The sequence below is a fragment of the Exophiala bonariae genome (genome assembly GCF_035927105.1).
Source record: "Exophiala bonariae strain CCFEE 5792 chromosome Unknown scaffold_2, whole genome shotgun sequence".
NCBI lineage: Eukaryota > Fungi > Ascomycota > Eurotiomycetes > Chaetothyriales > Herpotrichiellaceae > Exophiala > Exophiala bonariae.
Window position 1 is genome coordinate 823,490 of NW_027042477.1, and position 17,675 is coordinate 841,164.

Consider the following 17,675-nt stretch of genomic DNA (forward strand, 5'->3'; position numbering starts at 1 on the left):
CACATGTCAAAGTCTCGGCGAAGTGTACGGGCTGACCTAGGTACCTAGGTAGTGTGTGTGTATTGGCTTTAACTTTCAAGATTGCACTGTTTGGTAACGAGCTCCGATTCCTTCACGAGTCGAGCATGAGCCTGAACAACGTGGGTGTGAAGCTACGTTCCATGCAAGCCTGGGCCGCATCCAAGAGCTGGTTTCGAACACACCACTTGACACCTCTGCCTCCGACTCACTTGTTTCGTTGTCACTCTTATCGCATCGTGTCTCATCTATGCTTCCTCTCCACTTCTCTCTAAGAGTCAAGTATCTCCAGCGTGCAGAATTCTGCCCCAGTGTACCGTCACTGGTCCAGAGTTCGTAAGACACGACTTGCTTCACCACACCAAGTTTCACAAATCGTTGCTCGATCGTGACATATAACAGGATGATCGGAACCGAACTTTGAAGGCTATAAGTACAACGTCCCCTCTCTTCCTCCCTTCCTCTTTGCCCTTTATCGTATATATCATATCTACATGCGAGCACTGCTGTTGTGAAACAGGACCATGATGGTTACAGGCACGAATTTTGCCTTCTTTTCCTTGTGCAATGATGGTTGTGATTGATCTTGATCGAGCTTTCACATGGTGCCAGACATACTCAGTCCGCTCGCAGCCAGCATATATCGCCACAACAAAACCACGCTTAACCTATCGAAGCAGTAATGCTGGTTTTTTTGCACCTTCGGATCCGTTTGCTGCAGCCTGTCTCAAAACAGCTCTCTGTCAGGAACTCGAGCTTAACACCCTCGGTCTTGCCTGCGTCTCGCTCGAACGTGGCTACCGAGGTCTGTGTCTCGACCTACCATTGTACCTTAAGAACTTCAAAGCAGCCCGTCAAAGAGCCCCGATGTCATTGGTATTTCAACTCCATACAGTGCAACACAACCACTGCTCAACGGGAGTTTTGGGTGGAGCGGCAGAAAATCAGAAGAACGGGTAGTTGAAAAAGATGTGACCCATTGATTATTCCAAATGGCTCGCTTTGCCACTGGTGAATGGTCGAGGCTGTGAGGATAGGGGGTGGATACTCTTGACTGATTGACAATGCTGCGTGAAAGGCAAAACATCGCATCAGTGGTCGAAGATGTGCAGGCACCATGCCATGGTGCGATTGTCTGAACGAGTGCACACCGTATCATCACGTCTGACTCTGTGATGCCTGAGTCCGCAGCGTGCTCCTTCTTCTCAGTGCATCAAGTCCACGCTATGCAAGGTAATTGGGTCAGAAATGGAAGATCTCTATCTCAGCAGACCATTGAACATGCAGCCTTATACCTGTGACATACCGTGAACGGTACTGAGGCACTTAGCGTCGGGATCATACGGGAAAGGAGACTCGGGCTGCTGACCGCCGAGAAGCAAGGCTGTATACATGAACATTCCATAGTATTACACACCGCAATGATCGAGAAGTCCTACTTAATCCTCGACCCATCATGTCACGAGATCCTGCTGGGAGAAGAATGCCCATGCGTCTAGGTTACTGGGTAGCCGGCAGCATAGCTCGATCATGGCGCTCCAAGATGAGTCCAAATCCTGTTGAAGTTTCAGAATCTCGGAGGATGATTCATAGAGAGCGAGTTTTGTGTTCCGCTGAAGCATTGCTTACCGGCATTTCATATATGGCGAGAATGGTGCCTGGGAGTCAGAAGGCTTTTTCGGTGGCTCCTTCCTCGCAGACACCATGCCTCTGGAACGGCAGGCACGATTGGTGCCGCACACCCACGAACCTGAGATGCAGAATTCCACTCCCCTCTCTTTCTGCATGCAATTTGCACTTTCATCACAAATTGAAGCACACTGCACCAACTTTTCACAATTAGCACAATGTCTCCTCAATACGCTGCAGAGAACAGCATTCTGGGCCAGGAGCCCACGACAAATGGCCTCGTTCCCTCTGAAGTTGAGGGCTTTGAGCTTGAGGAAGAGATTGGTGATGTTTCGTTGGACAAGCACGAAAGTGCATTCGATGACACTGATGATAGGGACGATGATTTCGTCGAAGCTGATTGCATTGGCCATGACCTTGGTCAAGACGGTGGAGACGATGAAGTCTCATCGAGCACCGGCGCCACGGTCGCCGGTCTCAACATCATCCCTGATGGGATTGACCAAGTCCAGTTCAGTAAGTATTCCCAGACAGTTTCTTCGTCCATGCTAACCTAGTTGCAGTGGACTGTACAATCAGATATGCTCACCGCGTGAGCGAGATCGTGGAAGCCCTGAGCTCCGAGTTCGAACTATATGGGCAGAAAGTTAAAGATAGGGAAATTGATTTTGCTAATGATCTTTTCCATTTTAGATTCTGGGTCTATGCCCATCGCCTCCCCAAAGCCGAGGTCAAGAAGCGGCTGATTGCCGCAACTCCCCCCGTTGTCCAATGGCTGCTAGGCCACAAGCAGATCCATTCCGCAGACATACGCCAGTATGCTACGGAAATCAATAAGGAACATAAAGGCATCAGAGGGTGCTATGGGAATTTCGCGAGGTACAAGAAGACCACGCAAGAGGCTGACTACGTCGGCAGTTCCGTGGATTTATGGAGGCGTTGTCGAGAACACGCCAGACACATCAAGAAACCTGGCAAGGGAAAGCTGCCAAAACACTACCGAGTGCTAAGCCAAAGTGGATAGAGTCCATCTTTTCGCTTACTCATGCAATTCCCTGCTGGGTGTCACCAGATTTGGTCCTTTTATGGGGAAGCAGTCCTCATGATGATTTTGGACACCAACGGCAATTTCGACACCCACCCATGGAATCCTCAATGTGTCGGAGAGTTTGTGGCGAAGCTACAGGCTAATCTTCAAATTCAACCACGCTCCCCAATTAAGCTGAACAGAGCTAACCCGATCCATCAGGGTGTTGGCAAGGATCACAGACCGAGAAAGTGTGCTCATTGTGAAGCCACTCCGAGCACACAGCGCCTTGCTATACGCATAGCAGCCGCGAAGAGACGGATAGCATGGTGGTTCAGCGCCTCCAGTGCTGATCCGTTTGCGTCATTCATATGCAGACTCTGCTACCATTACAGGATTGGACATAATGGTGCATACCCCCCAGATGAGGTGATCACTGGATGGGAGGAAGTTAAGAAGGTCTACTTTTCGCCGGCTCCTAAGGACGTCGATCGGTCACACTGCTGGAATTGCAAAGTTCCTGACACCATTCGAAGGAATGTATGGAACGGTCCCCTGCAAATGATACTATGCGATACCTGCATCGTGGAGAATCATGCTCTCATCAGAGCAAACGTAGACGCTGAACGAGAGAAGCGCGGCCACTTACCACAAGTTGAACCCAAGTGTGCCAATTGCAACAAGCAGACCATGAGATAAGATCGGTGTCGTTTCCTGGGTGTCACTTACTGCAAAGCTTGCGGCCAGTACGCGAAAGATACCGGTGGCATGGAGATGCGGCCATTGGGTCCAAACGCCGTCAAGAAAAAGCCAGTCCGTCGGCCAAAAACAAAACCTAAGCCAACCGTTTGTGAAAGATGTGGCAATTCGAGAGCAAAATACCACTACATTCCAGAGTTGGACCAGGACATTTGTCACACATGCAGGCAGAAGTACAGGTTGGCGATCGCTCAACAGAGTGCCGGTGATGGCAGCCCATCGGCCTGATTACTTTGATGCTGCAATCTCAGATGAACATTCCTGAATTGTGAGAAATTCTCGTCTCTTCCATGGGGCTTGATTATCCCGGGGCCCAGCTACCCTGAAGCTCCAATCTCAGATGTACATTCCTGGATTGTGAGAGATCTCTGTATTTCCTCAGTTTCCCTGTCAACTCGCGGTAGAAGAGCAACACTAGTGGATGGGGTGTGTCCTCCGCACCTGACCACGACTTGTGCCTTGGCGTGGCGGTCAGGCTTACGCTGTATCTCATACAGCAAACTAAACAAGTCAAGAGGTGGAAGAGGAATCAGAGTACATGGACACCTGGGTGGACTCAGTGATTAGAAGACCGCCTTTTCCTCCAAATTGGCTTCGGTCCCATGTATTTTCAAATTCGTTCCCGTTGAAGCTGCCTAAAGCAATCCAACCAACTACGTATGGTTGTGAGAGGAACGTCTATGATGACCTGAATCGTGCGAGTATATCCTGGATCGTGGCGGAGCTGGTTGTGGTGCGAGTGGAAAAGAGTCACTGGAGAGCATCAGGATGAACATCAGTAACTTCCCGATGTAACTAGGTACCTAGGTAGGTCGTCAGATGAAAAGGTTCTTGAGTTTTGCACAAGTAGTCTGATGCCGTGCACCATCTCCCGAGACCTGCAAAGAATTACCTAAACATCCTTAGAGCTCAGCCCGAAGATTCTTGAAGGCAATGCTCGTAGTTCCGTGCTGTCCGATTCGGTGCTTCTCAAAAGCCAGCGCCAAGGGATGAGAGTATCTGGTAGGCGTATACTCTCACGGCAGGCACAGCACAACAGGCCTGTATCGTTCTTTCTTTCATCAAGTATTTATCATTGATCCATGGAAATCTGGTCAACAATCCAACCCCAGCTCCGGCGTCATGGCGCAGGAGAATGACCTATTCAGCCAAGGATAGGATTGCAAAATTTCCTCTCTTCGGAGAGGGCGGCGGCGGCGGCAAACGGCGGCAATGGGTGAGTGGGCTGGTGGTGAACAGCTTAAAGGCGCTGTTCTCAGGGGTACCTGCGTAAGTCCATTCAACTCCATCTTCTTCGATATCAAACTGACATTCCTCTCCTTCTCATGACACCGATGCTGGGGAATTGGATTGTTCTTTTTGGGTGTTTCGTGTTCGAGCCTGGGTAGGTGCAATTTCCTTTTTTTGGGCTTTTTTTGGGCTTTTTTCGGTGCGCGAGTATAGCAATGACACTGCCGCTATCGCAAGCACTCAATACTCGTTCCCATTTTCCCCCTTTTACGGAGCTACACTTGCTTCTCGCGCGATACCTCTGGAGAGCTCAAGATCAGCTCGATCCCTCCGTGCTCTCTATGTTCATCATGATCACCCGTTATAAGATGAGTGAGCATTGCCAAAAGCTGCCCAAAAAGGCCGGATTTTTTGTGATGTTGCCTGCAACTCTGGACATGCAGTCTTTTGTTAGTGGTCCTTTTTATCTTGATGATTTCATCATAGAGCGCATCGCCGAGGAGCTGCACTGCCCTTTTATTCATGTATTAATGCTGGCTAGTGTTTAGTCCAGCAAAACCATGTTCCTTGCAGATTGAAAGTTATCGTTCACAGAGCCTGGGAGATCCATGCTATCATACCGCGGTATCCAGGCACGAGTGTCAGAGAGCCCACGTTGCTGTCAGGAGACTTCGTACCTTACCACAGCTGAACCTTATCAGCAACACTGGCATGTTTAGATACTTAGTATATTATACACGAAATAGGAATGCTAATGTGCAGAGTAAATAAACGTGGACGGAGATGGCGCTTTTCTACCTACAGTACCTAGGTAGATATCTAGTTTACATTAAGTGATAACCCTGGAATCAATAATTAGTTGTTCGTTATCGCCAAGACACTAAGTTCCACACTAGTTTCTGTGAGTAGGATATATATCATTTACCCCAATTTTTGCTCAACATTATCCCTCACACGTCTCAGACGTGTTCAAGCGACCCCCTTGTGGTGTAGTTGGATATCACGTTCGGCTGTAATGGTTAAAGATTGAAACCGAAAGGTGTACGTACATTAATTCGGGAAATTGTACCTATACTAACTTGCCTAGCTCCGGCTCGATTCCGGACGAGGGGAATTATCATCCAAAATACGGATTCTTTTTTTTGACTCGTGTGCCTGTAAACGTGAGAATTTTAGATAGTACTTATTTCAACAAGTAGGGGAGGAGAGAGATACAATAGATAGACATCTCTTGGGGTAGCACGAAGGGTCGATCACGCGAGCAGAGAGCTGAGTTAAGCCTTATTCATGACGGTTCCATTCAAAGGAAGTACCAGTATATAAACACTATGTAGCATTTAATAATCGTGCTAATTTGCGATTAGTTTGTTATACTTTTCTCACTCTTTTGCTCTTGAGACTTGCGCGTCTTGTTCCTAGATGAGATGAGTTCCACCTTTGAATAGCCCGAGCTGCGTTCATTCGAGTGCAAATTAGAGTACCTTCTAAACTCTCTTGGGAGCTGCAGAGTAAAGATGGTCTCGTCGTTTACAAATATCCCTCCCAACTCTCAGCCTTGTGTAACTAGCTCGGCACTGCTATCGTCCGGCAGATCATAGGGCCTCGCTATGACAGCCCCACGTGATCTCTGCAGTCGCTGCATCCCCGCCAATCGCGGGAAGGAACGATTCTACAATCCTCTGAATTTCTGCACAAACTCCATCCTCCCAAAATGCCTTCCGGCAGTCTCGCCGCCTACCTGGCCAAGAACTACCTCAATGCATCAAACCCGTCAGAGTCCAGATCATCGCCCTCAAACTCAGATTTCACCGACTCCGCGCGCCCGAAGAAAAAACGGCGGAAGAACAAAGACAGCGAACCCCAGATCTCCGGCTTGTTGATCGCAGACGATGATGCAGAGCTGTCCATACGCGGTCCAACAGGGAAGAATGGTGACGACGAAGATGAAGATGTGCCCATGTACGACACCAACATAAAGTCTGCGGAATTCAGGAAAAAGAAAAGCAGTGGATGGACAGTCGTGGACGGGGAATCTACAGCCACGGGAAAGGAAAACAACGATGAAGACGCAGAAGCAGACCGAATCATATCCGAGGCGGCTGCTGAGTCCGCGCAGCGACGCCAAGAGATTGAGGATGAGGATGCGCCTGCCATTGTCGATGTGTCCGCTTCAACTACGAGCAATTTCCCGAAAATGCAATCTGGTGCACGGCCTGGTCTGCAAACCGCAGCCGACACAGCGCGACTCGTCGAGGAGGAGGAGCGCGAAAGGGCACGGGAAGTTGCGCGGACCAAGAAATCCAAGAAACCAAAAGATGTGGAAGAAACACCTGAAGAAGAGACCATCTACCGAGATGCCACCGGTCGGCGCATCGACGTGAGTCTCAAGAGAGCGGAAGCGCGCCGGGCGGAGCTGGAGAAGATTGCGGCGGAGAAGAAGGCCCGAGACGAGGCGCGGGGCGATGTGCAGCGCGCGGAGCGGGAGCAGAGAAATCAGGACCTCGAGGAGGCGAAGTTCTTGACTGTGGCGAGAGGTGCCGATGATGAGGACATGAATCGCGATATGAAGGAGGTTGTGCGTTGGGATGATCCCATGGCTATGTATATGGCGCAGAAGAAGGCCGAGGAAAGGGAGATCCAGGGCCCAACGAACGGGAGCAAGGGGGGTGGAAGTGGAAAGGGCCATGCTCTTGCCGCTCCCAGAAAGAAGGTGTATCAGGGGTCTGCGCCGCCGAATCGTTATGGTATTGCGCCTGGGTGGAGATGGGATGGTGTTGATCGAGGGAATGGGTTTGAGAAAGACTGGTTCCAGGCGAGAGGGAGGAAGGCCCGGAATGAAGATTTGAGTTATCAGTGGCAGATGGATGAATAGTTGTCCGTTACTTTTGGCCTGTACAAAATTGCGATCCATGAAGTATTGGTGATGCTTCTATATCTACAAGTTGATGCTACAGGCATCGTGTTCCCAAATTCGCACTGTCCCACTCACGGCATGTTGACTAGATACACCGGTGTACGGGATGCTCTGCTCCCATCCATCACCTGTAATGGAAGAGATGCGTACTTCATGTCCCAATACATACCTAAGTAGCGACTTGAAGGTTCCGGAAGGGCGCGCCTTTCCCGCAACAAACTCCACTATCAGAATAAAACCCGCCAACTTGAACAACTTCGAAGCGGCGGGCAAGGGGTCAACGTCAGAGAACGACCACAAACTAAAACTTGCGCATCTCAACCCATCACTGAATCACTCCGTGCCGTCTACAAGAAGTCACTATTACTTTTAGCGAAGTACATTTTCTAAAGATATCCCGTCAAGGCAAAAATATTCAGTGATAAGTGTCTCCCACGGCTCAACACGGCTTGTAGACCGTCACGCAAGACACCTGCACACACGGGTTCTACTATCTAGTCATATAAGATCTTCCACGGACCGAACAGAAGAGAGCAAGACAAAGGACGTCTGAGAAGGAAAAGCTCATTATGGCGGAGACAACGACATCGACATATCGAATCCGATATGCGCAGCAATCCGACGTCCCATCAATTTTAGCGATGATCAACGAACTGGCCGACTACGAACACGCACTACACGAAGTCCTCGCGACCGAAGAAACACTGACCAAAACCCTCAGCTTCCCAGATCCTTCAAGCCCGACAGGATTCACGACCGGCTACGCCAAAACGCTCCTCCTTACCACACCCGGGTCGTCATCCACCACAACCACGACCGACTCCACCACCTCTGGCCCCGAGGAAACCATCGCCGGTATGGCGCTCTTCTTCCACAACTACAGCACGTGGAATGCCGCGCCGGGGATCTACCTGGAGGACTTGTTCGTGCGACCCGTGCATCGCGGTGCGGGATTTGGGACGGCGCTCATCCAGGCGCTCGCGCGTGAGTGTCTCAGGCTCGGGTGCTTGCGCCTAGATTGGTCGGTGCTCAAGTGGAATGAGCCGAGCATCAAGTTCTACCAGGGTGGCAGTGTTGGTGCCACGAGGCTGGAGGAGTGGGTTGGTATGCGTGTCGATGGGGATGGATTGGGGAGGTTGGCAGGGAATGTTCGGTGAAAGTGGGAATGGTACCCTGATATGAGGACGGCGATTAAATGTGAGAGTGAGAGGAGGGCTTGGGCAAGGGTGCTATCATAAATACAAAAGGAGACAGGCTTTCAGGCGGTCAAAATGGCGAATAGAAGACAGAAGTCCCTGGAGGAAAAGCTAGGGTCTATTGAACTGGGCATAGACTTTGAACTCCAGGGGAAACAAATCAATCATATTCCTCTTCTCTTGGTGCACTGGATCAAATATGGACTCCTGAAAACGCCTGCTTGTGTGCCTCCCTCTGAACCACATATCGTTAATCTTCAACTTCGATTGCCCGTGCCCGTGGTTTCCGAAGTGCCTCTGAGTCAATACAGTAGAGCACAGCCTTCCCACCAAAAGCATTTCTGGTCACAAACTGCCTCCTCGATCACATAACCACACAACACGAATTCTGCTTCTTCGCCTGGTTATAAAACATCTTACTCTGAGCACTCAGACCATCCGATTTGGCCACGAGACTATCAATCTTCTCCCCTCTCTCCAACACACTCTCAATCGTCTTATGCAGAACAATCTTGGTCTCGTCCAATTCCCGCTGCACCTTCATGATACTGTCTGCTTGGTTCGGGTCCTGGTATTTCTGCAGATACTCCTTCAATTGCGGGTACGGCCGCGAAGTGACCGAGGGAGATGAATAAGACGACCGAGGGTTTTGTGATGTGAATTCATCGACGATCTTCGAGAGAAGTTGGTGCGCAACCAGCGCCGGATACTCGGCGTCCGAGATTATGATGCCTGCGATCCCCTGGCTCGAGCCGTAAGCGTGGAATGTGTGGGCTCGTTCCTCGATGTCTTGTCGTACACCGGGCTTCGTTCGCTCCGCTACGGTTTTGGCGAACATGGTCATGAATTCGCTGTAGCTGTTCAAGGTGTCAGTGTCTCGTAGAGGATAATACACTGGGGTGCCATCTACCTTGCGCGGGTGAAGCGGGAGAAGGACGAGAGGTCCTGCTCGACGGCCAGTTCGACCGCAGGTACAGGGTCATTTCGTAGGATCTAATGTCATTGTCTTAGTCTCTGGCCTTGAGGTTGTCATGAATGTCTCTCTTGCTTACTCCAATATAGAAGATCTTCGTCATGGTGGCGGTGTGAGATATGAGCGGTCGGGGAAGAGGTGGAGAGTATGGAGTTGTCGAGGAAGAACAAAACTACGAAGAATCGGTGTCCTGGGATGTGAGCCTGTTGAAACACTTAATGTTCAGGATCAGATGTCTATGGGGGTTGGTGGAGAGTGTTGATAGTGGGAGAAGTGGGAGCAGTAGTACGAGTGGAAATGTTAGAGCCTAGAAGCAGACAAGGACCGATGTCTCCGTTGTTGGATGTCACATGTGTTGCTTTGTCTCGTGGCTTTAGGGGTGGGGATCCTCTGATTTGGGCGGTGTCAACCCCTCGTTTCGCCGCCTTCAGATTTCCTGCCGCCTGGAGTTCCAGGTGGCAGCGCTTATTCTGGGGCGGTCACCCGGGACACTGTAGAGTTTAGGTTGTGCCTCATGCCTGTAATGGTGAGCTATCCTGTGCTAATTGCCACTAAGGCCACCTAGCATTAACGGAGCCAATAGAGTTCTAGGCCTGCAAGCTACCTAATTTTTCCAAGGCCGATATCTCTGTGCGAGTCATCGATACCGATATTCATCATCACTCTCAATCAATTTTGTTTAGGCTACAAGGTTTCTTTCAAAGTAGCCTGAGCTCCCATATCGACATCTGTAGATCGAGACAGGTGGCCACCAGAGTGAATCATCATGGCTGAGGCGACATTCGAATCAGAGGCACAATGGCTGGCTCAAATGGCTGCCATGAGAAACGCCATCGCAGACTTGAAATTGCCATCTGTGGATGATGCTTCCCAAATGTATGGCTCTGACTTGGACTTGGACGATGAGTCAAGTGAAGGTCTCGAAGATGATATCTGGGATGTCGAAAGTGATCTTGATGAGAGTCCCACTAGTGACGACTTTTATCACGCTGCTGATGGCTTCAGAACACCCGATGTGGTCCACGAGGGTGTTTTTAATCGAACATGGCTAAAACAAAAGTCCTCTTCTTTTGCAGCCACGAGATCTGGTATGGATGCCTCAGATCTCGAACAACAAATCACTGCATTGTTGGCGTCAGACAGCTCCGATGAGGAGTTACAAATGTCATTGGCAGATATCATCGGCTTTGATGACCTGGACTTTGTTATTGAGCTCATCTCGCATCGAAAAGAAATCTTGAGTGGCCCTTCTGCTACCAGTCGTCAGACAGATGGATTGTTCGGTGGTCTTCAAACCCGCAAGGAGCGAGATGCTACCTTGCGACAGCAAGACTACGAACACAAACATGCAACTATCGCTCCTGCTTATGACAGATCCGGTCCTAAATATCCTCATGTCTACAAGTCTGATATGGCAGCAGCAGGGAATATGCTCGATGCTGCTGGACGAAGATATGCACTACCTGTGGGTTCCACTCATTCCGATCATCCCAAGTATGAGGAATATTCAATTCCTGCGGCCAAGGTAGGTTCGTTAGCTGTTGGGCAGAAGCTGGTCGCCATCGACGAAATGGATGGACTCTGTCAACGCACATTCAAAGGATATAAGACTCTCAATCGCATGCAGAGTCTTCTATACCCTGTCGCATATACCACTTCGGAGAACATGCTCATTTGTGCTCCTACTGGTGCTGGTAAAACTGACGCGGCCATGCTGACGATCTTGCATTGTATATCGAAAAATGTCGTCCCCAATCCTATTGATGAACCTGATGCCAAAGATTTCGTTGTCATGGCAGATGATTTCAAGATTATCTATGTTGCTCCGATGAAGGCCCTCGCAGCCGAAGTCACAGAAAAACTAGGTCGTCGATTGGCCTGGCTTGGGATTCAAGTTAGAGAATTAACTGGTGATATGCAGTTGACGAAAAAGGAGATCGCTGCTACCCAAATCATCGTGACCACCCCCGAGAAATGGGACGTTGTAACAAGAAAAAGTACAGGAGATACTGAACTTGTGCAAAAGGTTCGCCTTTTGATCATTGATGAAGTTCATATGCTACACGACGAACGTGGTGCGGTCATTGAGTCTCTGGTTGCCAGAACCGAGCGACAAGTCGAAAGCACCCAATCATTGATCAGAATTGTTGGACTGTCTGCCACTCTTCCCAATTATATCGATGTGGCAGATTTTCTCAAAGTCAATCGCATGGCTGGTCTCTTTTATTTCGACGCGTCATTCAGACCTGTTCCGCTCGAACAACATTTCATAGGCGTCAAAGGCAAAGCCGGAAGCAAAACATCGCGCGACAACATTGATCATACAACATTCGAGAAACTCAAAGAACTACTGAAGCAAGACAAACAAGTCATGGTCTTTGTCCATTCAAGGAAGGACACCGTTCTTACTGCTCGAATGCTTTACTCAATGGCTGTTGACGATGGCTGCGCCGACCTATTCCAACCTGAACCAGATGACCCAGCTTACCTGAGAGCCATGTCTGACCTGAAGACTACGCGTGGTAGAGAGCTTCGTGACATTATTCCAAAGGGCTTTGGTTGCCACAACGCGGGCATGGCACGTTCTGACCGCAATTTTGTGGAGAGGATTTTCTCGGAAGGTGCAATCAAAGTTCTTTGCTGTACTGCAACTTTGGCATGGGGTGTCAATTTGCCTGCTGCCGCTGTTGTTATCAAAGGAACTCAGCTTTACAGTGCAGAAGCAGGTAAATTCGTTGACCTCGGAATTCTGGATGTTCTTCAAATATTTGGTCGAGCAGGTCGTCCGCAATTCCAAGATAGTGGTATTGGCTTTATTTGTACCACACACGACAAGTTACAACATTACCTGAGTGCTGTTACTCAACAACAACCCATCGAGTCAAAGTTCTCTCAGAGACTTGTTGACAATTTGAATGCTGAGATCAGTCTCGGAACGGTGACATCAATTCCAGAAGCAATCACTTGGCTAGGTTATTCGTACTTGTTTGTTCGGATGCGTCGCAATCCTCAGGCTTATGGTATCGACTGGAACGAATTCCAAGATGACCCTCAATTAGGCCAGAGAAGACGCAAATTGATCGTGGATGCCGCAAGAACTCTGCACAGAAGTCAAATGATCATCTTCAACGAGCGCACGGATGAGCTCCGTGCTAAAGATGTCGGTCGAATAGCCAGTCAATTCTATGTCCTTCATAGTAGTATTGAGATCTTCAATACTATGATGAGACCACAAGCTAGTGAAGCGGACATTCTCAAAATGATCAGTATGAGTGGAGAGTTTGACAACATACAGTCGAGAGAAAATGAAGCTCAAGAACTCAACAGACTTCGAAAGGAGGCAGTCGTGACCGAGATCGAAGATCGAAAGGCTGGCACTCAGGGTTCGAAAGATGAAAAGGAGCAGAGAATCATTGAGAACCACGCGAAAACCAACATTCTTCTTCAATCCTACATCTCCAGAGCCAAATTAGAAGACTTTGCATTGGTGTCAGATCTGGCTTATGTTGCACAAAATGCAGCGAGAATTTGTCGAGCCCTCTTTATGATTGCCCTTAATCGGGGTTGGGGGTATCAATGTCAAGTTCTGTTGTCAATGTGCAAAGCGATCGAAAAGCAAATTTGGCCATTCGAACACCCTTTCCATCAGTTCGACCTTCCAATGCCTGTCTTGAAGAACCTTGATGAAAAGGCACCTTCTTCCAATATCGAAAGTTTGAGAGAAATGGAACCTGCGGAGATTGGAAGTTTGGTACATAACCAAAAGATGGGCAACACTATATCAAGACTTCTTGATAACTTTCCGCTAATCACAGTAGAGGCTGAAATAGCCCCACTCAATAGGGACGTTCTCAGAATGAAGCTCTTTCTTTATCCGGAATTTGTCTGGAATGATCGCCATCATGGTACATCAGAGTCATACTGGGTTTGGGTTGAGAACTCGGACAATTCTGAAATCTACCATCACGAGTATTTCATCCTAAGCAGAAAGAAGATGCACGACAGCCATGAACTCAACTTTACTATCCCATTGGCAGATCCCCTTCCATCACAAATATACGTTCGAGTCATCTCAGATCGTTGGTTGGGAGCTGAGACAGTACAGCCCGTGTCATTTCAACACCTCATTCGTCCAGACACTGAGAGTGTTTACACTGATCTACTTGATCTACAACCTTTGCCTATCGCAGCACTGAAGAATCCACTTCTTGAAGAATTGTATGGCCAAAGATTTCAATTCTTCAATCCCATGCAAACTCAAATCTTCCATACCCTCTATCACACGTCAAATAATGTGCTTCTTGGCTCTCCGACTGGCTCGGGCAAGACTGTTGCTGCAGAATTGGCAATGTGGTGGGCATTCAGAGAACGACCAGGTAGTAAAGTGGTTTATATTGCACCAATGAAGGCTCTAGTTCGTGAACGAGTACAAGATTGGCGCAAGCGTCTTGTAGGACCTATGGGTCTGAAATTAGTCGAATTGACTGGTGATAACACTCCTGACACAAGAACAATCCGTGATGCAGACATCATCATTACCACCCCAGAGAAATGGGACGGCATTTCTCGATCATGGCAGACGAGAGGTTACGTTAGACAAGTGTCTCTGGTGATTATTGACGAGATTCATCTGCTAGGCGGCGATCGTGGCCCTATTCTGGAAATCATTGTTTCACGTATGAATTACATCGCGGCTCAAGCTGAGGCTGGATCTATTCGCCTGGTTGGAATGTCTACTGCTTGTGCAAATGCAACAGATCTGGGCAATTGGTTGGGAGTCAAGCCTGGCAATAATCAAGGCCTGTTCAACTTCAGACATAGCGTTCGCCCAGTTCCGTTGGAAATCTACATCGACGGCTTTCCCGAACAAAGAGGATTTTGTCCACTCATGCAAAGTATGAATCGACCAACCTACCTGGCTATCAAGAATCACAGCCCCAACAAGCCAGTAATCGTCTTTGTTGCATCTCGTCGACAGACTCGTCTCACTGCTAAAGATCTGATCAATTTCTGTGGAATGGAGGAAGACCCTCGTCGTTTCCTCCATTTCGACTCGGAAGATGACCTTGCGCATACACTTTCGGCGGTCAAAGATGAAGCTTTGAAGGAGGCTTTGGGCTTTGGTATTGGACTCCATCATGCTGGTCTGGTAGAGTCTGACCGAACCATGTCGGAGCAGCTGTTCGCTGCGAATAAAATCCAAATTTTGGTTGCTACGTCCACCCTCGCATGGGGCGTGAATCTACCAGCACACCTTGTCGTTGTGAAGGGAACACAGTTCTTCGATGCCAAGATTGAAGGATACAAAGACATGGATTTGACTGATGTTCTACAAATGTTGGGTCGAGCCGGTCGTCCACAGTTCGACACATCTGGAATTGCGCGTATCTTCACTCAAGATGCGAAGAAGGCATTCTACAAGCATTTCCTCCACACTGGCTTCCCCGTCGAAAGCTCCTTGCACAAAGTCCTGGACAATCATCTGGGCGCCGAAGTCTCAGCTGGAGTAATCACCACTAAACAAGACGCGCTTGATTATCTGACATGGACGTTCTTTTTCCGTCGCCTACACAAAAACCCTACATACTACGGACTCGAAATCTCAGCAGAGGAACACAGAGAGAGCCAATTAACCGCTCAGCAACTTGCAGCTGACTACATGATCACACTCGTTGATAAATCCATCGAAGATCTAGCTGAGAGCGACTGTGTACTGGTGCATAGCAATGGTGACGTCGATAGCACACCCTTTGGCAAGATCATGTCATACTACTACCTCTCGCACCTAACGATTCGAAAATTCCTATCCAAAGCCCGCAAGACCACTACCACGACCTTTGCCGACGCATTAGCTTGGATCAGCTCCGCGACAGAATTCGACGACCTTCCTGTCCGCCACAACGAGGATCTTATCAATGCGGAGCTCGCCAAGAATCTACCTCTCGACACTGTCGGTCTACTGGACGGTATGCCAATGTGGGATCCGCACGTCAAAGCCTTCCTGCTACTCCAAGCTTTCATGTCGCGCATTGACCTGCCGATCACCGACTACGTCGGCGACCAGACCAGCGTACTAGACCAAGGTATTCGCATTATTCAAGCTGGCATCGACGTGATGACGGAGCTGAACAAATATGATGCCGTCGTCCAGATGGTCACCCTCCTCCAATGCATCAAATCAGCCCGCTGGCCAGAAGACTACCCGCTCAGCATCTTGCCAGGTGTTCACGAGATCGCCGACCCAGGCTTAAACGGTAAGGTCCCTACTGACCTGGTTACCACTGCTGTTGTTGCGCACCGCCACGGCTCCAAGACCATCGACGGTCTTATGAACCTGCTGAAAATCAAATCCGCCAGCATGCGATCTCAATTTGTCAGAGCAGTCAATGCACTCCCCGATATCACATTGGCAGCTAGCGGAGACACGGAGACGCTGCAATTGACGATGAAGCGCGGAAATCGCATTCCGAACGCCGAGGCAAGAATCTTCGCGCCCAAATTCCCAAAACCACAGACTGAAGGATATTTCGTCATTGTGTTACCAACAGGTGCGACGCCTGAAGCGAGGAATCAAGATGTTCTGGCGCTGAAGAGAGCGAATTGGTCGAGTGTGACGACCGCAACGGCTGCGACTCGTGGTGGTAGTGGAAGTGGAAGTGGGCGAGTTGGGCAGAGTAGGGTCAGCGGCGTCAGTCATGTGAAACTGAAGCTTCCAGAAACGCTTGTGGGCAAGAGGGCGGGCACGGAGGTGAAAGTCGATATCATCGTGTTTAGCGATGCTTATCCAGGCATGCAGTGGAAGTTGGAGAATGTGTCGGTCGCGGTCGCTGTGAGAAAACAGGAGGCTGTGCAGACGATGGAGTTAGAGGGTATTATTGATGAGAGTCTACTGAAGAAGGGAAAGGGCAAAGCTGCTTAAGTACCTGAAGAAAACATGAGTGGCGCTATCGCGCACAACCAAGGATAGAATAACATTCGATCGTCATGAAGGCTGGAATCACTCTTCATAACCCACGAAGTTGCGGTAGAGTGAAAGTGAAGGCCGTCATACAATTGGAACGCGAACCTGCAGGGCTATATGGAAAAAGCAATAGCATATTCAATTGCGGAGATGTTGGAAAGAAATCGAACCCACACTATTCAAGTACGACACGTGTGGAGAAAGAGAGAGTGAGAGGCACCGAAGCTGAAGCCCATGCAGCTTGCATTGTCACGGCAGAAACGGCGCTGGAGTTACTTTATCATGCCATGACGAGTTTTGCAGCCGACAGCATTACTTTTGGCGTTTAGGTCATGATGGCTTGGGCCGTTTATGTTGCGAGTTGGAATTTGAAATCTGGAACTTGATTGAACGTCGATGATGTGGTCCCTTGCTGGCCACCATCGATGTCAATTGCATAGCATAGCATCGCCTTCTTTGAGACTCGGCAGACAGCTTGAGCCTTGCTGAGAAAACCACACCACAGTTGATACTTTTTCAAAGGCACCAGAATTGATTTCTTTGATCACAGCGTGTATTTTGTGACCCTCTTGTTATGCAACTTGAATTCCCACAGTCCTTCAGTCAAGGCGTCAACTAGAAAGTAGCTGGGCAGAAGAAGAGTCGCATGTGTTGTGGAGGAAGGAAAGAATGTTTGAAAGTGAGAGGTGTACTTTGTGGGCGATGAGGGTCATGATGCCCATTGGGGGTCCCTCATGTTGACCAGCACCGCTAGTCTTCGATGGATTTGAGGAGGACTTCGATAAGAAAGATAGAGAAATGAGCTCCGGGACTTTTCAACCCACTTCGCCATAGCATTCTGGCGCCTGGCAAAGGCCCATAGATATGGCGTCTCAACACAGTCGGTGATGGGACACAGAACAAGGCTCGAGCTGGCAAGGGTGAAGGTTTAGCATGTTTACACGTCCCTCCACTTTGCGAACAGACTC

General features: G+C 49.2%; 5 protein-coding genes and 1 non-coding gene across 6 annotated transcripts; 5 read left to right on the plus strand and 1 right to left on the minus strand.

Moving 5' to 3' along the window:
- Window positions 1–1,865: 1,865 nt before the first annotated feature.
- On the plus strand, window positions 1,866–2,671 carry LTR84_004816 (uncharacterized protein; the record flags this gene model as incomplete). Its single annotated transcript, XM_064848390.1, has 2 exons — window positions 1,866–2,163; window positions 2,211–2,671. The coding sequence occupies 2 exons, from the start codon at window positions 1,866–1,868 to the stop codon at window positions 2,669–2,671; spliced, it is 759 nt and encodes a 252-aa protein (XP_064711014.1).
- A 2,970-nt stretch (window positions 2,672–5,641) lies between these two features.
- On the plus strand, window positions 5,642–5,776 carry LTR84_004817. Its single transcript has one exon. It is a non-coding gene; the product is annotated as a tRNA-Tyr (tRNA).
- Window positions 5,777–6,374: 598 nt separating this feature from the next.
- On the plus strand, window positions 6,375–7,535 carry LTR84_004818 (uncharacterized protein; the record flags this gene model as incomplete). The annotated part of the gene is made up of 1 exon (XM_064848391.1): window positions 6,375–7,535. The coding sequence occupies one exon, from the start codon at window positions 6,375–6,377 to the stop codon at window positions 7,533–7,535; it is 1,161 nt and encodes a 386-aa protein (XP_064711015.1).
- A 611-nt stretch (window positions 7,536–8,146) lies between these two features.
- On the plus strand, window positions 8,147–8,734 carry LTR84_004819 (uncharacterized protein; the record flags this gene model as incomplete). The annotated part of the gene is made up of 1 exon (XM_064848392.1): window positions 8,147–8,734. One exon carries the CDS (start codon window positions 8,147–8,149, stop codon window positions 8,732–8,734), a length of 588 nt encoding a protein of 195 aa, XP_064711016.1.
- Window positions 8,735–9,137: 403 nt separating this feature from the next.
- Window positions 9,138–9,849, minus strand: LTR84_004820 (uncharacterized protein; the record flags this gene model as incomplete). Its single annotated transcript, XM_064848393.1, has 3 exons — window positions 9,138–9,630; window positions 9,684–9,766; window positions 9,826–9,849. The coding sequence occupies 3 exons, from the start codon at window positions 9,847–9,849 to the stop codon at window positions 9,138–9,140; spliced, it is 600 nt and encodes a 199-aa protein (XP_064711017.1).
- A 663-nt stretch (window positions 9,850–10,512) lies between these two features.
- Window positions 10,513–16,665, plus strand: LTR84_004821 (uncharacterized protein; the record flags this gene model as incomplete). The annotated part of the gene is made up of 1 exon (XM_064848394.1): window positions 10,513–16,665. One exon carries the CDS (start codon window positions 10,513–10,515, stop codon window positions 16,663–16,665), a length of 6,153 nt encoding a protein of 2,050 aa, XP_064711018.1.
- Window positions 16,666–17,675: the final 1,010 nt, after the last annotated feature.